The following is a 22,528-nucleotide window of genomic DNA, read 5'->3' as shown; positions in this document are numbered from 1 at the left end:
CATAGATCCTGAACTCCTCTGTATGAAGACCAAGGTCACCTCCCACAGTGTGTTAAAGGTGGTTTCAGATTGACTGATGGAGGACAGGTGGATCCTTTTCTTGTTCATGGACTTGGCTTCTAGCAGATTTAAGTCAATGGGTGGTGTAAGCAGGATATGTGGAGAGTTCACTGGACTTGTTCCCATTGCACACACCTCCTCCATCCCACAGTGCGCATGTGCCATGGTCCAGAACCCATAATGCTATGCCATCAACACTACAAGACCGTGCTTCATCATGGTAGTTTTTAGTGGTGGGCATCTGGGTAGCCGGAGTAATCTCTGTCTTGTCTTCCACTATCTGAGCCTTTGGCACTTACTTCTAAGGAAACAGAGTCGTAGGGGAGGACATCAGAGAAGGAGCCCAGACAGAACCAGATGGAAAGTCCACCCCGAACTGAGGATATAGTAGCTTGAAAAAAAGGAAAAGCAAACAGAAGAATGATAAGGTCCCTTGGTCACAGAGCTGCGTCATAGGTGTGACTGTATCTCTGCCTCTGGTGGGGAGGGAGTTAAAGAGGTCAGGAAACAAGGGCACCATTTCTCCATGGAGGTACTAGTTTTGACTACCCTCCAAAGACATATTGGGGTTCCAAAGAGGAGACAGCATCAGACTGTGGGCACCCAGACTGCCAGCAGGGTGCGAGGGAACACAGGATGGGCATTAAGTCCCTAAGTACAGAAGCAGAGGCTGCTGGTGTTTATGTGGGGGGCAGGGAGGGACCTGTGGCCAGACTTCAATGAAAGACTGCTTCTCTACCCTGGACACACTCAAGGGGGAAGATGAAGTATTGATTTAGTTAAACCTGCCTGGGCAGTTATTGTGCCTGAGTATTCAACCCATATATACCCTGTTCTTCCCAAGTTGCCTAGAGTGAGCTCTTCAGCCTTTATGTAGAGGGGCGTGCCCTGGGAGGAGCAGGGCTTTCAAAACAAAATCACTACGTGTGAGAACATGAAGCCCCCTCCATCCACACTCCTTCCCCTTCTGTACAGTAACAGCACCATTCTGTCCAGTTCCTGTTAGCACTGGCCCGCCCACAACACACTGCCCACCAGCGTGACCAGCCCCTGTCATGAGTCCCTGCATCCCTAGTCCTCCTCTCCTCTGCCTCAGTTTGCCTCTGTTTCATCAACCAGGCTCCGGGTTTTCGGAGACTTCTGCTCTTCTGTTACTTATCAGTTTCAAAACAAAGGCAGCCTCTTGCTAGAACTCGAAATCACTTCGTTGAATTATAAAATGCAGCACAAGGAGAAAGCAAGGAAAACAGAACGCTAAGTGGGAGGGTACAGAAGAAAACGTCTTCTTTCGCGTACTGTTCAAATGGATCCCTAGGGTAAACTTAGAATGCGAACCCCCAGTAGCTTGAATCCTTCCATTCCTCCCCAACATGGCAGCACCTCACATTCAGACCAAGGGGAGTACATACCGGAAGGCAGGAAGGGGGTCCCCACCACCAAAGGTTCCCTCCCTCCTGCCAGAAGCATGGAATGAAGAGCGAATGTGTGAAGGAATGAGTGTGTGTGGTTCCATTTTGGTAAACTGAGGCAATAGCTCCGAAAGTGTTTGTTGGGTTTTACTGTTATTTTCCTAAAGTTCTCCATATTCAGTGAAGAACCCCTAAAACAACCAGGGCTCAAGTCCATAACTTATATGATGTAAGCATGTTTTAACAGCTAAACCAGTATTCCTGAGGTCTGATGCCCGTGGTGACCACTGGGCAGTGTACTCAGAGGACCACTAACTCAGTAACAGAGTCCTCCTTGTTGTGATGAAGATCAGCCTTAGTAATTGACAGAGACTTGATATTTGATAGAACTGAAGAGCCCTCTGCTGGCCACAGAGGGAACTATCCCACAAGACTTGAGAGGCTCAATTACATTTAATTGGCCATGACCCTGACTGTCTGCATAATTTAAATGAAGCTTCTCCATAGCTAATCGAAAATTAAAAGAGCAAAAGATAACCATTTTTCATTAGCAAATTGACAAATCTATTTCTCTCCCTCTCTCTCTCTCTCTCTCTCTCTCTCTCTATCTCTCTCTCTCTCTCGTTAATTCTCACACATGCAAAAGGAGTATAGACTAGCAGCCCCAAGCACTTACTGTTGGTAAACAGAGCTTCCAAGGGAGACACAAACAGACAGACAGGCCAAGATCCTAGACGGCTGAGGGACAGCATCCAGTAACAGAAAATGTTGGGCTCTTAAGACATGGAAATACCATAAATGAGACCCTGCCATTCCAGTCATTCAGATCTCCTCAGCTCAGCCAGGGGAGCTATGCCGGGCCGAGTCACCTGGTTGCTCCATTTGTTGATTAGGTGCCTGACTACAGTTTGGTTAGCATCATGGTGGCTTTAAAAGCTTTTCTTTCAGGGTGGAAACAGCCTGACCTTGCATCTTGGTGAGTTAGCAGACAGTCCATCAAGGAACTGCTAGGCCACTGAGGCCAGAGTCACCTTGCACATATGTCATGGGTCTCCCATGGTTCACCGATCTTCAGTGGTTAAGTTGGTGGAATAATGCAAGTTTGCGTTGGAAGGAACACGCCCCTTCCAGCAAGCAACTGGCCACATTCGCCCTGGATTATCTTTAAACGATCAAACGGCTTGTATGCAGGTCTGACACCAGTTAAACAGTGACGGGCACAGATAGGATTTGAAAACACAGTCTAGTATTTTGTGTCCTTCCAGCCTCCATCTGATATCTGCAGGATCTTGTAAAGAACCCGAATTTTTAAACTGAAGGCATCCACACAGTGACGTGAACACTTCAAGACTAGTAGCAGCTGAGACACACAGGGCCTGCTTCTTCCCAGAGTCACACTGCTTGGGAATAGAGCCCGAAGCGGGTAATAAACTCCAACTAAGACTAAATACTAGCATGAGATCAAATGCCAACAGGTACCCTAAGAGAAAGTTGGAAACAACTTTGTAGAAAGAAATCGGGCCTAGCATGGCCTTTTGAAACCTCAAAGCTCATCCCCAGTGACACACACTCACCAACAAGGCCACACCTCCTGATCCTTCTAATCCCTCTCAAACAGTTCTACTCCCTAATGACTACGCATTCAAATATGCAAGCCTATAGGGGCCAATTTTATTCAATCCACCAGCTTTCAAGCTTGGCAGGGTAACTAAATAGTGGACCATTATTTATCAAAACCCCCAAGCCAGAAGTGTTATCTGCAGCAATGCTGATAGCAAAGTCTAAACAAAGTGACCATTCTGCCCTTGGAGCCTAAGCTGCTGTTTTGTGACAAAGCTTTGAAAGGGTTTAAGAACCTAGACAAAGAAAATGGCGTAATACGCTTTTAACAGGTGACAGATTAATGACCCGGGGTGTACGTGCTTCAAGCCCCCTTGTTTATTTCCAGACTGTTCGCCGGGGGTAGGGAGATGACGCAGTTCTCCAGGAGGCTGCAGCTGTAAAACCACACAACCCATGTGTTACTTCTACAAGGGCCCTGTCCCCCCAGAAGTTATCTGGGGGACTATCAATCACACACCCCCTAACTGCCCATCTAAGTACTGGTAGATCTAGGAAAAGTCAGAGCCATGAATGACAGTCCGTAGTACATTTCCTATCTGGGGGGTGGGCAGCCTGAGACAATCCACGTAACATTGCTCACAGAGTCACAGTGTCTGGTGTGGAGGGGGGTGTAAAGACAGGGAATGCCTGGAGACTGTCTCCAGGTGAGACAGACAGGGTCCAGGGATCTCTGCTCTCAGGCTCAACTGACGGGCACTGCATTCAGAGACCTCCTCCTCGGCGGCCATGTCTGCCCAGCACCTCTCCCAATGGGTCCAGTTGATACAGTTTTCAGAAGAGATCCAAGAGGGCCCCCACCACCACCACCAAATGATACTGTCTAGGAGTCCTGACTGGGTTCATTTTCTCTGCCAGTTAAGAAAATAAAAGGCAGGAAAAATCTGATGAGCAACAGGCAGCAGCAGAGAAAACTCAAGCGCCAGAGAGAATCAGGAGCTGAAGAACAGCACTTATTGGCAGTGAGGAACCATATTTGTAAAGCAGGGGTGAAGTAGAGGGGCGGGGCTCAAAAGGCAAAAAAAAAAAAAAAAAGAAAGAAAGAAAGAAAGAAAGAAAGAAAAAAGAAAAAGTCTCTTCTCAAGGCCTGGGGCTTTTAAAGCCTCTGGGTTTTCCTCCCCTACCTGCAGGTTGTTCAGTTTGAAGGCAGATACGGTGGTTGTGTGACATGTTCTGATCTAGCCTTGAACTTGCTGAGCCAGACCATCACCAAGGGACCTGCTGGTGGGAGACCAAAGCCTAGAAGGTCTTTGTTTTAGGATGCCAGGCTTCTGCCTCAAGTCTGGAAGCAAGCCATCTTGGAAGTTAGTCACTTTATTACCCAACCATGGCTCCTCTCCCTACCTGTCGCCTACTAGGGAATCTAACTCCTCACCCCTCACCAGGCCACACCCTGTCCCACAGTAGTGGTTCTCTCTCTACGTCTCCCACCTTGTCTCCCTCCAAGGTTGCCACTTCTAGCTTTCTCTCCTCGCCCCACACCATCTCTGCAGTCTTCTTACTCACTGAGCTGCCTAGATATGTCCCAGTCTCCTCCCCGGTTCACTGTTGCACGCCTTCCTGAAAAACTTTTTTGTCTTCTAGACTCTGTCCAAGCACACTTCAGCAGCCTGTACCCTGCCTTCTGTCCCCTGCACTGTTGTCAAGGGCACCAGTGACATCCTAGATGCTCAACGTCCTGACCAGTGTTGCCAACAACCAATGGTTCCCAGGATGGCTTGCCCTCCTGGGCTCCATTTCCTTTATCATTGGCTTCCTGTAATGGTCAGTCCTAGGGCTCTATCCCAGCCATAGTCTATCCAGCCCTTCTCTCCTCCTGCAGATCCTTCCATTCCTGGAAAATCTCCCTCCTGGACCACTTGTCTTTTCTGATGTCAGGTACCCACAAGCTCATGGTGGCCCGCTCTGACCTCATCATTCCCTCCCTCGTCCCACTACCCCCTTGGTCACGCCACGTCTACTTCTTGTGTGTATGGTGAACTGCATGCCTTCCCAGGCACCCACCGCTTGTCTCATCTTCCCCCTTCAGAAGCCTCTATTTCCCTCCCACCTTTTCCTTCCCAATGTCCTTCAGCCATGCCCACTGCCCACATAGCCAAGGTTACCCAATTCTCAGCTTAGTGCCAACTACAGCAGACCTCACACACTGACCTTAACACAGATAGAACCTTCAAGTCTTCCCAGACTTCCATGGCTTCTAATCTGTAACACATTCCATCCCATGGCTCCAGCATCTGGCCCCTTTGGGACCACCATGAAAACCCTTTGTGCTATGTGTCATGCCCAGTGCCCAAGAGCCTGGCTTCCACCCAGAGCACAACAGATACTTTCTTCTTCCAGTATGGGCATCTGGAAACCTCAAAGGTCTGTCTGCTTTAACCTGTGCCTGCTGTCCCCATCCCCCTTGACCCCATCACCCTACCTTCGCTGTCCTTACACCTGCAGATCACCCTGTTTCCCTGGATCCAGTCCTGGCTCCTTGACACTGGTCCCTGCATTACTGCTCTTTACGGCCCATCACTCACACGGTGCCTCAGAACTTCTCCACCCCTGGCCTCTAAAGAAAGAAAGAGAATGTAATTTTCATTCCACATCTAAGCCAGAATTAGGAGAGCTGGTCCCTCTCTTCGGTTCCTCTCTGCCTTTGTTCGCCATGGATAGCAGCCTCTGTTCCTCTAGTCCTGCCTCACTGTCCGGCTATGGTCTCTCCTCTCTGCCCCGCCCTGGGCAGGCACTGGAAGTCCTGTGACCACCTCTACTCAGCTTCCCCACAGAAAGGGCAAGAGAATCAGAGATTCATGCTCCCAGGAGCAAGGTAACTGTGGTTCTTATGACCTTTCTGCTCAGCTGAAGGAAAGAAGAAAGAGGACAGGCCCAGTGAAAGTAGACAGGAAGTGAAGGGAGAGGGAGTCATAGGGAGGGGAAGGGTCATGGGAAAAAAGGAGGGAATGATGGGAGGGGCAGAAGTAGAGGGGTAATCTGCTCAAAGTAAATGTATGTATTATACATAGGCATGAAAATGGCCTCAGATAGCCAATCTATAATCATGGGACTTTTTTTTTTCTAGACAGAACTTCTCTGTAGCTTTAGCTGTCTTTGAACTCACTCTGTAGACCAGACTGGTCTAACCATCTATAATCATAACTTTTAAAATTTAAAACCTCTGATGCTAGATGGTACCCAGCCACGTAAGTGCCGTTTCTCAGCCAGGACACCACAGTCTAGAGCAGTGGCTCTCAACCTCACAAATGCTGTGGCTCTTTAATACAGTTCCTCATGTTGAGGTAACCCCCACAGCCATAGAGTTACTTTCATTTCTACTTCATAACTGTAATTTAATTTCACTACTGTCATGAATCATAATGTAGATAGATGTCTGTGTTTTCTCCTGGCTTTAGGAGACACCCATGAAAGGGTAGCTCGTCATGACCCACAGGTTGACAACCTGGTCTAGAGTCTCCAGTATCATCCCAAGGAAAGCTAGTATGCTGTGGGGACAGGAGGTCACATCTTACTCTGGCTCATCTTTTGCTCCCTCATGTACCTTCCACGGATCAGCACACACACAATGGCAGAGTCAAATTCTAAGCACAAGCCGGCAGCCAGCACTCCCTGATACTGTCTCTCTCCAAATGTCCCTTCTCATGGCTTCACAGCCAGGGCTGTCGCTGTTCACAGGGAGCCTACATTCTACACTGTATCTGCTTCTCTCTGAGTCCTCTCCATCCAGCAGAGAGTTGGTACCCAAACATGATGGATTCCACACTGCAGGGGTAGGGGAGGACCTCTGGCCTCAGCCCCTCTCTCTGCAGTGCATGCATGACCTTCTGTAGAGACCCATAGAATATTGAAGCTGGAGAGTCATTTAATAAGATGCTCTGACGTCTCTGGATGCTGATTTTATTAAATAAGAGACTATAGATGATAGAAGAAGAAGCGGAGAGGGTGTCCCTTTATCCTGTAGCATATATCCACCCCAAGGTTGACAGCCATAGGACAGGTAGCTGGTTTGTGCTGGTCACTCCTCCGATCATTGGTTTGAGGCTTATCTCAGCCCCCACCAGGCAGCCTCGCCTCCACTAGCGGCCGAGCAAAGCTATACCAGGATTTGAGGGGATGGCAGTGATAAGCCTGGGATTTGGAGAGAAGGGAGATGCATGTTTTAATCTGTTAGTAGCACAGTCTGAAGGGCTGTGTGTGTTGTGTGTGTGTGTTTACCAGTGCGTGTGTTTGTGTGCATGTATGCACGTGCATCTATGTGCCTGTGCCTGTACCTGTGCATGTGTGTGCATGTACGCATGTGCATGCATGAGTTCGTGTGTGTGTGTGTGTGTGTGCACAGTACCTGTGTGTGTATGTGTGTGCCCGAGTGCATGTGTTTGTGTGCATCTGTACCTGTGTGTGTACATGTATGTATGTGCAGGCATGTGTACATTCCTGTGTGTGTGTGTGTGTGTGTGTGTGTGTGTGTGTGTACATGTGTGTGAATGTACTTACCTGTCCATGTGTGTGGAGCCAGAGGTCGACACTGTTTGTCTTCCTCAATCATTCTCCACCTTGCTTTTTAAAGCAAGGTCTCTCACTGAAACTGATGTGCCTGCTTTGGCTGGACTGCTTAGCCAGCAAGCCCCAGGGGCCCTTTTGTCTCTAGCTCCCTGTACGAGGATACATGAAGCATTGTACTAGCTCTTTGCCTAGGGGCTGGGGATCCAAGCTCAGGGTCCTCACGCTTGCACGACAAGCCTTTGTTAACTGAGTCATCCACCCAGCCCCTTGACTGAACTTTTTGTTTCTTGTCTTCTCTGGCAATCAAAATCTCGGAAAGGGGAAAGTGTCTGATCGGATTCTGGTGCCAAAAATAAACCACAGGGGGGTAAGCCAAAACAAAGCACCCATGATGGAGGTTACCCCAAACTCAGTGGTCACAAAGTCACAGTGGTTTTGGATAGGGCTCAGAAGAACAGCCAGTGTCCCTGAAGAGAGCTATTTGTGTCTTCATCCTCCATGCATTCATCTCCTGAGCCCTCGGTCCTCCCCCCGAGACAGGGACCCTAGAACTGTCACTTCTGATACAGAACAGACGAGGAACCACCACATGTGTCTGCATCACCCCTGCCCCCACACCATGCTGGCCTCTGTCCATTTTGGAGCAATGCAGCTCAGATCACCTCTGACCTTCAGTGTTCCAATCTATAAATAGGGTGTCTTTCATGGGACATACTCTGTAAAATTAAATTGAGGACATCACATGCATGGGAAGCCCAGACAGACCCCTGTGAGGGGTGGCTGCATCAAATGCGTGCTGGCACGTGTGCAGTGCCTGTGCCCTGTGCCTGGCACAAAACAGCCCCACTGGTCGATACTGGAGCACCCTTAGTTACAGTCCATACATCTGAGAATTGGGGTTTAAGAGTTAGACTTGAATTCTCAACGTCTATGGCCCAGGGTCTAAAAGTCTAATACCTCCCCAATTGTGCTGGCTCCTACAGTTTGCTGAGTGTCCTTGTGTGTTGGGGGACACAGATGAATGTGACCCAGGAGTTGGATGGCGCTCAATCAACATCTCCTTTGTCTCTGAGGATATATAATCTATTTTCTCAGTTGGCACATTAATGCAAGAGAAACAGACTTGGCCATCCTCCCCCTAATGACTTTTCTATCAGTCAGTGAGTAAATGATGTTGTGTCAACAATGCTTCAAGAAATATATAAATAAGTTCCTAACACTGGCTAAATGTTGGAGCTGATATTACCTCTACCCGCCACAGTTCCACAAAGACAGTGCAAACTGTTGCAAAAAATACTTGAACTGTACTACTAGGAGGGTGCTTTGAAGAGATTGTCGGGCCTTGGTTAAGTCCAGTCCCAACTCTGCCATGAATCCCTGCTAGCTCTAGGAATGCCCGGAGCCGCCATCCTGCAGGGGAGCCTCCGTCACAAAGGCACAGGTGAGCAGCAACGCACAAACAGCGTCGAGGAGCCTGTGACGAAACTGTCTTCTCACAGCGAGCAAACCTGAATGCACCTGGGAGTGTGGGTAGCCAGCCATTAAAGCACATGGCCCGGATCCCATTCACTTTCAGCAGAGACCCAGTGGCTTAGGACAAACCAAACCAGGCAGGGGCTCTGGGCTCTAATGCAGGAATGGGTCCATTGAGACGGGCCTGCAGTGGGAGAGGCCTGTCCCACCCCATGGCCAAACCTCCCAGGCAGGTACCAAGATGCCTAGTGCATGGAAGATAGCCTCAGTGAGGCAGGTGGACAAACACTTCCGGGTGACATCGAGGGCCTGCCTTCCTCAAGGTGTACCGAGGATGTCCCCAGTCATGCTTCAGGGAAAGAGGACAAGTGTCCCTCAGGAAGAAGCGCATTCACCTCTAGGCTGGTTCTTGTCCTCTGCAGGTGGCTCGCCAGCTTCAGCCATCCGTGGTGTGGATTCAAGACACAGAGAAAACCTTCTACAAAAAAGTCCCGCAGGCAGAGAAACAGGTGAGTCCTCCTGGCCGCTCGGTGTTCGTTCTCTGACGTGTCCCCTCACGAGGGGACATCTCTGGGTTTCAGGAAAGTCTTAGCTTTCTGAAGGAGGCTTTAAGTCCTTCCACAGAAGGCTCTCTCTGCCATAAGTGCTTGTCAGTGTGTGAATGAAGCCAGCACCTTGATTTTTATGAGGCATAATTTGGGATGGGGGAAAAAATAGAAAGAAGGAAGGAGGGAAGTTTTTCAGCCCAAACATGATTCAGAAGAAAGAAACAATTCAGAGAACTTTGCTCAGTTATGACCAGAGGCACACACAGAGTTATTATTACAATTTCCTATTGTTCAGAATAATAAATAGCAAAGGGCCCGAAATTCTCAAACAAAGGCCATCAACAGCACAGCTAAGTGCCCTGCATCCAGAGCCTCTGGAGAGCTCCGTCTCAATTGCTTCCTTCCTCCTTTTCTCTCTTTTCAATGGCCCCCTCCCCCACACTTCCCTCCACAAATCACCAGAAATTTTCCCACAAGTTTAAAAAAAAAAAAAAAAACTTACAGATACATAGGATTGTTATCCCACACCAATTTGTACCAAAGCAAATAGTGGTTAGCTGCGAGTTTCTGATTAAATCAGTAAGGATTTTAATCACTTATGTATTATACATCATTTTCAGCAGGTAGAGGTGATTTGGGTAAAGCCCGAAAGCTCAATCTTTGCTTCTCCAAATGAGCCCTGATTGCCCTGTCATTTCAAAACCTCTTAGGAAGACTCGTTACATATAGTTCATCTGGGAAGACAGTGGTTAGCGCCCTCTGCTGACCGTGTTGCAACATTGAGGGAGGGGGAAAAAAAAAGGTCCAGTCTGATGTCTAAAGAGCAACGCCGGGCTGTGCTTAGCCAGGATTCGAATACATGAAGTCGTCATAATGTGGGTTGCTAATAGACACGGTGATTCACTATCCCACAGAACTCCAGCCAGCACGGGTGATGTGAAACTCAGGAGGCCTGGGCTGCGGGCTGGTTCTGTCATTCCCTTTAGCTGTCTGTGTCTGTCAAGTACCTTGACCTCTCTTAGTCTCTATTATTTAGTCATCAGCCAGAAGAACCTATGAGTCCAGGAAATTTGTCTGGCTTCCTCTCCCATAAGCCCTTAGTTCCATAGCAACCTAAGTCCACCAAAAAAAAAAAAAAATCTGAGGAATGTGATCAAAGAGAGATCCAAAGGTGAGTAGGCAGCCAAATGGGATAGATACCTCACATGGGGAACCAGCAAGGAAGGCAGGAAGCTGACAGAGACAGAGAAGTCAGTGGTACAGATGAACCACCTCTCCAGACCCCACAACTGCCAACCATAGCTGGCTCGGTTCTGTAGGACACGGAAGGTTCTGGAGGCGCAGCCTCACTGTGGACAAACTCAGCGTTTGCTCTGTTAACACTGGCTGTCAGGGGGATTCCCTGCTTTTGAAGATCACAGCTCACACGGGCTGGGAGAGTCTTGAGGCAAAGATGACTTTTCCTTCAGGTCCAGCTATTGGTCCTTCTCTGTCTCCCATAGCTCCCCTGGTACCGTTCTAGACTTCTCCCGGGACCTGTCATTGAAGACCACTTGTCTCAGGAACCAAAGATGAAAAAGTCTGGAATCCTCTTCCTCCTCTTCCTCCTCCTCCTCCTCTTCCACTTATTTCTCCTCCTCTTCCTCGTCCTCCTCTTCCTCCTCTTCCTCCTCCTCCTCCTCCGCTTCCTCCTCCTTTTTCTCCTCCTCCTCTTCCTCCTCCTCTTCCTCTTCCTCATATTCCTCTTCCTCATATTCCTCTTCCTCTTCTTCCTCCTCCTCTTCCTCCTCCTCCTCTCCCTTCTCCTCCTCTTCCTCCTCCTCTTCCTCTTATTCCTCCTCCTCTTCCTCCTCCTCCTCTTCCTCTCCCTTCTCCTCTTCCTCTTCCTCCTCTTCCTCCTCCTCCTCTTCCTCCTCCTCCTCTTCCTCTTCCTTCTCCTCCTCTTCCTCTTCCTCTTATTCCTCCTCCTCTTCCTCCTCCTCTTCCTCCTCTTCCTCTTTCTCCTCCTCCTCTTCCTCCTCCTCCTCTTCCTCTTATTCCTCCTCCTCTTCCTCCTCTTTCTCCTCTTCCTCCTCCTCCTCTTCCTCCTCCTCCTCCTCCTCTTCCTCTTCCTCCTCCTCCTCTTCTTCCTCCTCCTCTTCCTCCTCCTCCTCTTCCTTCTCCTCTTCCTCCTGCTGCTCACTCCTGTTCTTCCATGTCAACCCAGCCACCTCAGAATTTTTAGAAAAATCCAAACTTGGGGTGCAGGGGGGTCCACCCAGACTGCTCTGAAGAGGCCAGCTCTGCCCCAGTAGACCCTTGCTGGTGCCTGCTATGATGTTGCTATAAGTGGACAGTCAGTCACGTCAGAGACGAAGGTAAAAACTGAGACGAGGGTGCCTGCTCCTGCATTTCCTGCACCATTACCCTTTGTCGCTGCATCTAGCCCCAGCCGTCCCCGCTGCCACAATAGGTCTCCACCGGGGAATTGCTTGCTTTGTTGGCACTGGCTGCGACGCTCATTTTTGTAGAGCTAACTGCAGAAAAGCAAATTGAAATTGCCGTGTGGATGCTAGCCACTAATTTGAAACTGCACACGGTAATACAGTCATGAGAGACTGGCAGGCCAGCCGTGGGGGGGGTGGCAGATGTGGAGGTAGCCGGCTAATCAGGAGCTGTTTTCCCGGCATGATGGATGAATAGGCCCGTGCTGAATGAACAGCTCTGAAACGGGACCGCACGGGCCTGAGAGCTGGGGAGTCGTGGACCGGATGAACACACCCCTGCTTTCCCATCCCCCACTCGAGAGAGTGCACACCTCCTCAGGGTGACGGTGTCCCTGTGGATGCTACCCAGGGTTAACATTTGTCATCCAAATAGGCTACTTAATTTCAGATCTCCCTGCCATTTCAGGACAAGCAAGTAGCAATAGCCCGCCTCAGAAAGGGGCAAGTGGGCACCGCCATCACCTTAGCAACTGGGCTCCTAAGGGGGAATGGGCTCAGCCATGCAACTGTGTCCTTGTTTCAAGCCTTGCAGATTCTCAGGTCAATCTTTTCCCTACCAGTCTTTAGGGGGGCTCACACGTGCGCCCCTCACATTCCACCCACCCCTACAAGGCCTATTTGTTCCACTTTGCTTCTTAAAGGCCTAGTCTACCCCCCCATCTCCACTCAACCTGGTACCATTCTGTCTCCCCGCCATAGAAAATGGTTTTGAAAAGCACCACAGCACAGAGGTAAGAGGAGCACAAGACCCTTCTGAAAATTCAAAGCCATTGAGAGATTTCGAAGACCTAAACAGACAGAAAGACATTCCGTGTGCGTGCTTTGAAGACTTAATGTTGCTAAGATGAAGCCAGTTAGGCTGCTGTGATCAATCACTGACTGGGGCCAACTTAACGAAGGAAAAGATCTATTACGTTAAGGGAAGCCAGGTCAGGAGCTCAAGCAGGACCTGGGGTCAGGAACTGAAGCAGAGACCATGGAGAAACACTTCTCACTGGTATGGTCCTCATTACATTCTCAATCCTGCTTTCTTGGCAACTCAGATCACCTGCCCAGGGGTCCCCCCACCCCTGCCAAGGTAGTCTAGGACCTCCCACCTCAAACATTAGTCAAGAAGATACCTCACAGATGTGCTCACAGGCCAATCTGATGGAGGCAGTTTCTCCACTGAGGTTCCCACCTCCCAGATGCCTCTAGCTTGTGTTGGCAAACTAACCGGCACAGATGGCATCTCCCCAAGATCCAGCTATAGGTGCAGTGCAACCCTCACAAGCATGGCACATTTAAAGCTAATCCTTAATTTGTGTGGAAATCCAAGAAACCCAGACAGAATAATGAAGCCCCAATGTCTAACAAGATAAATTCTACATTTTCCCAAAGGAGACACCAATCGACCACTAAGTACATAACAAGATGCAGAATATCACTAGTCACTAGTTAACAGGAGCCATGGTAACCAAGCCTGGTCATGGGCATCTCTGCCTAAGTTCCCTTCCCATGCTTCCTCCTCATCTAACTGTGCAGTGACTTAACTCCAAAGAAAGCATTACCCATGGCAGCCGGGTCATCTCTGCTTCTCCCTGGGGTTCCTAGCAGAACTCATCCACACACTAGCTTCTCCCTTTTGGTGTGTGTCTTAGTTAGGGTTTTACTGCTGTGAACAGACACCATGACCAAGGCAATTATTATAAGGACAATATTTAATTGGGGCTGGCTTACAGGTTCAGAAGTTCAGTCCAATATCATAAAGTTGGGAGCTTGGCAGCATCCAGACAGTCAGTGCAGGCAGGACTGAGAGGTCTACATATTTACCTGCAGGTCTCTAAGAGAAGACTAACTTCCAGGCAGCTAAGATGAGGGTCTTAAAGCCCATGCCCAGAGACGCACCTACTCCAACAAGGCCACACCTACCCCAACAAGACCACACCTACTCCAACAAAGCCACACCTACTTCAACAAGGCCACACCTACTCCAATAAGACCACACCTACCCCAACAAGACCACACCTACTCCAACAAAGCCACACCTACCCCAACAAGACCACACCTACTCCAACAAAGCCACACCTACCCCAACAAGACCACACCTACTCCAACAAAGCCACACCTACCCCAACAAGACCACACCTACTCCAACAAAGCCACACCTACTTCAACAAGGCCACACCTACTCCAATAAGGCCACACCTACCCCAACAAGGCCACACCCACTCCAACAAGGCCACACCTACCCCAACAAGGCCACACCCACTCCAACAAGGCCACACCTACTCCAACATGACTACACCTTCTAATAATGCCACTCCCTGGGCTGAGCATATACAAACCATCACAGTGTGGATATGGCACCGAAATACTACTGCCTGGAGCAGCCATCGAGCTGCTGCTAACACAGTAGCAGAGCCTTTGATGACATGATCGCCAGGACCTTGGGTCCTCGTGGTACCTTGAGCAGCAAAGGAAAACTTGAGTCCACCTTCTAGACAGCTCAGAACCAAGTGGGCCTCCTGCCTCTAAGAAGTCGGCCTTCTGGGGTGGCCCATTGAGAATCAAGGTCTTGGGGCCTCCATCAGGTGCTTCCTTTCCTTCCTTCCTTGAGCCCAAGTCTGAATGTGCCAGAGGCCAAAGGCAGGATATTGCCACAAGAAAAGGTCAGCCAAGTAGAAGGAAGGCACTTTCCAAGGCTCATCCAAGGTCACGCTTTTGAGAAGCTGTGAACAGAACCTCAAAGTGGCCTCACGGAGCACCGCATGCGCCCCTTCATGTTCTTGGCTCTCAGTTTTCTTCTCCCTGTGGCCTAATCTTTCCCCTCTCCTCCTCCTCCCAGAATGAACCAAAACGCCTAAAAAGATACCTCCCCAAACTCCTGAAGCTCCTGAAGCCAGATGACAGGATCCTGATTGTGGGGACCACACACCGCCCTTTTGACGCTGAGCTCCAATCCTTCTGCAGAGTGTACCAAAAAATCATCTTGGTGCCCAGACCCGACTATGCCTCCAGATACGGCAAGTATCATAGGACTTTCCATGAGGCACCAAGGCCAGGGACCAGAGCCTACTTGCAGGCGAGCAGAGCAGGAGAGCTGTGGGCAGGCTTAGAACAGTGTTTCTCAACCTGTGGTTCATGGCCCCTTGGGGGAGTCAAATATCACACACACATCCTACATATCAGATAGTTACATCGCAATTCATAACCATAGCAAAACCACAATTAGGAAGTCACTATGAAATAACTTCATGGTTGGGGGACTGTGTTAAAGGGTCACAGCATCAGGAAGATTGAGGACCAATGGTTTAGACAAATGTAGGCACTTCATGGGCCAAGGTTGTTAGTCATTCCATCTGCAAAGAGTGTGATCCTGGCTTCATAAAATCCATGCTACACACATAGCAAGGAAGACATTGGAACCTTTTAGGTCTCTCTCCACCTGGAGCTTTGTCATGTGGGCCCACAGTGGGTCTTCACAGCCAGCCAGACAAGAACAACGGAGGGAAGGTGGGTTGGTGAGTGTCATAGGTGATGTAACTGGAAAGAAAAGGAGGAAACTGTCGAGAAGGCTGGGCAGAGATGAGCAGAAATGAGGAGACTGTGAAGAGACGGGGAGAAATACAGAGGGCCAGTGAGGAGGCTGGGATGGGAGGAGCAGAGAGGCAAAGACCCTCCCTGCTCCTGCAGCAGTATAAAGGACTCCATTCCCTTCAGTTCTCCCCCTCCCTCCTCATCTCATTCGCTTTTCCTTTTCTCTTATTGCATATATTTTACACTGCCTTCTTGCAAAGAGATGCTGTGTTCATCTTCAGAGACTACAGCATTAGGTTTAGCTTTGGATTGAATGGCTTCAGTTGTCTGACAAAACCGTAGCCCTTGATGGGAAGCTGTAGATGAACATCAAAGGCAATCGGAGTCTGTGACACACACCCCCAAAAAATGCCAAAAAATAATGTCAGACACCTCCAAGTACTCAGGTCAAACAGAAATATTTCCCCAACCCCAGCACCCATCTGATAAGCTGCAGTCAGCCAGCATGCCGACAGCCATCCAGGGAAAAAGCAGAAAGTGTACTTGCTCTATTGGGTCCCATGTGTGGTATTACTGTGTAGAGCCTGCCACCAGCTAATAGAAAAATGAGAACTTCTATTCTTATTCCAGTTACAACAATAATACAAGAAATGAACCTTATCATTAAAAAGAGAAAGTCATTCATCTCCCACTTACCCAAACTCACAACACACCCAGGGTCAATTTCTGGTCTTCAAAGTTGCCATATTCAAACGGCACAAGTTTCGTTTTTCTTTGTGAATTTACAAGAGACCTGAGTTGGAACCACAGAACTGAGGGTCTCCAGGATCCATCCCTGTGCTGAAAAAGCCTTCAGAGGAGACAGATGTATCTGATTCAACTATTGGTTGGGTTTCTCTGAGCATTTCTCTCTCTAGGAGACTGGGTTTTGGAGGGAGAGCCTGGCTCTTCTGTAATTTTGTTTTCCGTCTTTCCCGCCATCCTGGATGTGACAGTTCTGTGGAAAGAAATCATTCTACGCAATGGAGGTGAGCTCACCAATGCCTTGAACATCAGCTGCCTATCCAAAGTCACTGACGGCTTCACACAAGGACAGATCGTTCAAGTGGTCAAAGAGGTGCTCACGGAACGCAGAATCAGGCAGCAGGCTTACAAGCCACTCACTGCCATCGAGTTTATCACCATGATGACCAACATGAGCCCTGTGTACAGAGAGGAGGAAGAGTGTTTTAAGGTAACAGAACACCTTGCCAGCCAAATCCTAGGCAAGCAGTTGTCCTGGCCTCCCCTCTCTCTCCATTTGAAATTCACCTCTCTGAGGTCACAGCGTCTTCTGCACCTGGAGCATCTGTTTGTCTTGTGAATTGTATTTGCACCTGGGGGGTAGAGCGCATGTCTTCTAGATCCATCTGTGGCCATGTACAGTAACAGCTAAATTATGGAATTAAGGGATAGCTTGAAAGCCACTGACTTCAGAGCTGGGAATGTGGGGATGCTCAGCGGCACAGCATTTGCCTGGAATGCACAAGGCCCTGGTTTCAGCTTCCAGCCCTGACTGCCAAAAACAAAACCTCTTCCTCTCTCTCCCCTTCCTCTTCTTCTCCCTGTCCTCCCTTCCTCCTCCCTCCCCCCTCCCTTCTTCCTCTATCACCCCATCTCTTCTCCCTCCCCACCTCCATCTCCCCCTCTCTTCTCCCTCCCCATCCCCCTTTTCCTCTCCCCATTTTTCTCTTTCCCCACCTCCCTCTGCCCTCCCTCCCTTCTTCTTCTCCCCCTCTCTCCTCCTTCCCCATCTCTCTCCCCACCTCTTTCTCCCTCTCCTCCTTTTCCTCTCCCCACCTCCCTCTCCCCTTCCTCCCCACCTCCCTCTCCCTTCCCTCCCCATCTCCCTCTCCCCTCCCTCACCATCTCCCTCTCCCCTCCTTCCCCATCTCCCTCTCCCCTCCCTCCCCATCTCCCTCTCCCCTCCCTCCCCATCTCCCTCTCCCCTCCCTCCCCATCTCCCTCCCCACTCTCTTCTCTCCCCACCTCTCTCTCCCTCTCCCCCTTTTTCTCCCTCTCTCCCTCCCCCTACCATCTTCTTCCCCATCTTCCTTTCTCTTTCACCCTTCATTTTGCTCCACATTTCATATCAGGGAACAAGTTTGGGACAGGGAAAACTGTGCCTGACACATCTTTCCAGCTGAGGCTCTCTGGTCCCTCTCCATACAGTATCCTTCCTTTCTCAGTCTCCTGTGCACATACAGTAAAAGACACAATACAGATTATCAAATTTCAGTTTGCCAGCATTTAGGAACATTCTGATGTATTCATGGGAGGTTTTAGATCCAGAGGAGACCTAGAGAGCCTTCAACCCACGTTCTTCTTTCTAAAGGGAATAAAGCTGCCAAGGGCCATGATCCCTTCATCCATGGATCTGGGCCAAGGCACTGCCAGGAAGCCTTGACCTAGGGCCTAGGCTGGTAGCTCCACAAAGGCTTCTTTCTTTCAGAGCAGTAGTTCTCAACCTTCCTAATGTTGTGACCCTTTAACACAGTTCCTCATGTTGTGGTGACCCTAACCTTAAAATTGTTTTCATTGCTACTTCATAATTAACTTTGCTGCTGTTATGAATTGTAATGCAAACATCAGCATTTTCCCATGTTCTATTTTCTGTGTAGCCCTGGCTATCCTAGAATTTACTCTGTAGACGAGACTGGCCTCAATCTCAGAGGTCTACCTGCCTCTGCTTTCTGAGTGCTGGGATTAAAGGTATGTGCTGCCGCCACCACCACCACCGGCAAGTTTTTTTATTCTATTCTGTGAACTGTTTAAATTGGCATTCTAGTGACTTAACTGTTTATTTTACTTTAAAAAAATATCCATTTTTCCCCCAATGGTAATCTTTTCTGAAATTTTCTCTTTTTTACCTTTAAAACAGTGATTTTTCCTAATTATTTTGAGAAATGTGGTTTAGCATGTTAAAACCTAAAGCCTTTTCTTTTTAACTTTGCAAATTGATCTCTGGGCGTTTCTCCTGTGCCGGGTGTTTGTGGACTGACTGTGACTCTGGACACAAATGTGTGTCCTTCCCAACCTCCACTCTTGACACATTTAATCTTTCTGTTCCTCTCTAAAGAAACAGAATCATTTTCCCACCATTACCCTGTTCCGCAATCACAGTGTAGCACCAGGCACAGTGCCTCGCCCCAAGCAGATCCTCCATGGATTTGTCAGTTCCACATGGGCAGATGGAATGAGGTCATCGTGCTTCTGGATGCTGTGAGGACCGTTGCTGACACGGTACAACAAGTGGGCCATAGATTTCCCCTAACTGTGCTTCTGAGAATGTATCTACTGAGCTCACAGCTCCTCAGGAATGCTCCGTCCCATTCCTTGGATGTGGTGGAGAGAACGTGTAATGCTATATGGTCTAATCATTTAGAGTGTGCAGCCTTGTAATTTATGAATAAAGAGCCTGCACCATAAAGAAGTGAGGAAGGGTAAAAAGTCCCTCAAAGGGACCGTGATACGCAGAGCTTGTAGAGCTTTCGAGGCAAAGGGAGAGCACATTTGCTGCCAGCTGACCCCAAGATCCTCAGCCTCAGCTATTCTAAGTTCAATAGAACCCTGAAAAGAGAGGAGGAGATAAAAAGAGGAATTAGAGGGGGAATTGAAGAAATACTGGCATCACAAGTAACTCATTGTCACTAGCCTATGGGTGGACAGGGAACCACTGACCAGAAGAGCAAGCGTCTATGAGAGCTGGAGCAGGCCACAGAACAGTCTTTCCTCTGAGGACTCCAGTAGGCACACAGACCATTAAAATTAATATAAAAATCATAAAAGGAAGACATTGTAGAAAACTCAGCATTTATGTAACAATTCATTAAAAAAAGATGTCATGAAATTAAGAGAGCAAGGAAGAGTGGTACACGGGAAGGTTTGGAGATAGGGAAAAGAAGGGGTAAGTGATGTAATCATATTTGATGATTACATTACACATGTAATCATAATTGACAATCTGAAAACATAATTTTTAAATTGCAGAAAGAATAAAATGCTTTGAAAAATTGCATGTCCAAGGAAGTAAGTGAAAACATGGGCTTCCAATAGAAATGAACTTTTAAAACAGAAAAAAAATACTAAATTAAATAATTAGATAATTACCTTTTAAAGCTACAAAACAAAACTTATGAATGGAAAAAATAGTAGTTAATTAAATGGTAGTTAAATTAAAACTAAGAGAAGTGTGAACTCTAAACTAGATAAGGTCAAAGAGCAAGCCATAGAACTGGAAATTGGCCCTAGGGAGTTCCCCCAAGAAGGGATCACAGAAAAACCAAACATAAATTCTATAAAAGTAAAATTAAAACCTACACTTCTGTAAAGTTGAAAGTTATTGACCTTTACCTAACAGAATTCCCAGAAGAAAAAAACACAAAATAAGTCTAAAGTAATACTTGCAGAGAATTTTCCCAAATTAAAAGCATGAAGTATCCGATTAAAAATAAATTCCAGGCAGCCAGTTAAACAAAGTCCATTTTTGTCAATTATTACAAGCCTAAGCATAAGAAAACAAAGTAAGCTTAAAAGCTATTGATTTGCCCCCAAAGAAACAGCATGCGCAATCAAACATCTCTTTGACAGCATGAGACACCAGAAAACAGTGATTTATACACTGGGGGGAGGGGGTTATCATCTAGCTAGTATTTATATCCAGCTAAACTAGCACCCAAATGACAGGAAACAAAGTCATTTGGACACAAATGACTCAACTAGTCTCCCACTCACAGAAAATAACTTGGTAACAGCAAGTTAAACTATGCTATGCCTAGTGTGGCTCTCAGCATCTACATCAAGTGATGTACAGCTGCCAGTATTCCAACTCAGGGGATCTCATGCCCTCTTCTGGCCTCCCCACGTACCTTCACACATGTTGGCACACACACATACAGGAGAGAGAGAGAGAGAGAGAGAGAGAGAGAGAGAGAGAGAGAGAGAGAGAGAGAGAGAGAGAGGAGGGCAGAGGAAAAGGAACAAAACTTTCTTAACCGATTTGTAAGAAAACTGATAAGTAGCATCTAGTATAATAATTTGCTGAGATTATCTGTAAGATTATAAACTGAAAGATTTCTCAGGTTTTGAATAAAGTATTAATTAGGACCATGTTTTCTACATCACCTCCCTGAGAGGATGTTGAGGCCTCCTGTGGGTACAAGTATCAACCAATTGAGCTACTAATGGCTGGCCACGTGTGGGCCAGAAGCCATACACATGACCAGGCAGGCCACACCCTCAGGCTGTCTTCACTAGGCAGGACTGCACATATGAGTTGGTATGTGGTTCTCTAAAACTACTAACTCCCAAAGGACACATTTCAGGCCACAGAAATCCAAGCTAGAAAAGCAATGGAGACAAACATACTGATCAGATGCCCAGTGTCTAACAGCCACTTACCGTCCCCTTCCTAGCAGACACATCTTCACCATAGGGTTATCTCAGCATGCTCATGTCATTTCCTAAACATCTTTTCATTGCAGAACTGGTATGCCAAAACCCCTCTGGGGAAAAAGCGAGTCCTGTCACTAACAGTTGGTGGCAACAAAGAAAAGGAGAAGAACAAAGAAAAGACAGGCAAAAGGGGCAAAAAGAAGAAGTAATGTCTTCCTCAGCAGCCACCCGGAGCATCTTTGAGATGGTGTCGGCCCCAGCTTGTCAGGGAGAGGCTCACCCCTGCCCACCTGGGCAAACCCACAGAGAGGCTAAGACGCAAGCAGCCACTCCAAGGCACTGCACCCTAACCACTGTGTTCTGTTGTCCCTTAGGAGGCTGCACACCAAGTGTGATGTCCTTTACAGCCATATCTACTGCATGCCACTGTTCCTTAACTCATGCAAAGCCTGCATATGTCAAGTTTGAGGTCCACGTACCCCGCACTCTCCCCAGTTCTCACACTTGGTGTTAGTTAACACCAGGATTACATCATATGGGGAGATCTCTCCCATGGTGACAGTACTGTAATTGTATTGTTGGCACACTAGCTGTTTATTAACCCATATGTATTGTATATTTTGTTGCACATATTTTAATAAATTAATTATTTGCTGTAGTCATGAATATCACATAATGAAATAAAGCTGTTGTCCTTGAACTGACTCTGTAATATGGTCACTAGAGCTAAGCGAAATATTCAATATGGAGTCTGCTGGTCTCCTAGCATTTAGGTGAGGCTCAGGAAGTGTGGTGCTCCGGCTGATAATTGGACCTTTGATATGACTGGCTCCTAGAAGCTACCTGACCTCTGCAGGCCAAAGACTTTGCAAAAACAACAACATAAAAAATGGAGTAGGGACTGCAGAGATGGTTGATAGTGTGTATGTGCTTGCACAAGTCCTGGGTTAGGTTTCCAGCACCTCCAAAGCTCACAAATATTCCTAACCCCAACTCCAGGTAATATACTGCCCACTCCAGCCTCGGAAGACACCCACACTCACAGGTATATACCTCTGCAGGAACACACATGCATACACATAAGTAAAAAAAAAAAGTCTTTTGAAAAAATAAAAGTAAGGTAAGTGCAAATACAAAAAAATGCCAAATGAGAAACTATAAGAGATAAATAAAAATATTTGAGGATCAAAACAGAAATTTAAATTTTGCAAAGACATAACCGGCTGTTAGGTAGAAGATAGCACTTTTAAATACTGTTGAGGGGCTTAGTTACAGAGATTACCGAGATGGGGTGATTTCATTTCAATGCTAAGGATACCCCCATCAGTTTAGGGTACAACACAGAGTCAACATGTCTCCCACTAACAGGCTAGGCCAGACATCCAAGTTCTCCAAGACCCAGCGTCATGGCCCACGGCACACAGGAAGACTTAAGAGCTCAGTGTTCTTCAGGCAGACACACATGTCCCAGCCT

The 22,528-nt window shown here is 47.9% G+C and overlaps 1 protein-coding gene across 1 annotated transcript in view; it reads left to right on the top strand.

Annotated features, from left to right (window-relative positions):
• The window catches only part of DRC11 (dynein regulatory complex subunit 11), a gene marked incomplete at both ends in the record, with an annotated part of 112,628 nt that extends 91,365 nt beyond the window's left edge, over window positions 1–21,263 (top strand). Inside the window, 4 exons of the mRNA XM_080933441.1 lie at window positions 9,491–9,577; window positions 14,930–15,107; window positions 16,617–16,855; window positions 21,144–21,263. Coding sequence (XP_080789567.1) covers window positions 9,491–9,577; window positions 14,930–15,107; window positions 16,617–16,855; window positions 21,144–21,263 — 624 coding nt within the window. The remainder of the gene's footprint in view (window positions 1–9,490; window positions 9,578–14,929; window positions 15,108–16,616; window positions 16,856–21,143) is intronic.
• Between the last annotated feature and the right edge of the window lie 1,265 nt (window positions 21,264–22,528).

The sequence above is a fragment of the Micromys minutus genome, assembly GCF_963924665.1.
Source record: "Micromys minutus genome assembly, chromosome: 19".
NCBI lineage: Eukaryota > Metazoa > Chordata > Mammalia > Rodentia > Muridae > Micromys > Micromys minutus.
Note: the sequence above shows the minus strand (reverse complement) of the source record. Positions and strands in the feature narration are given on the sequence as shown.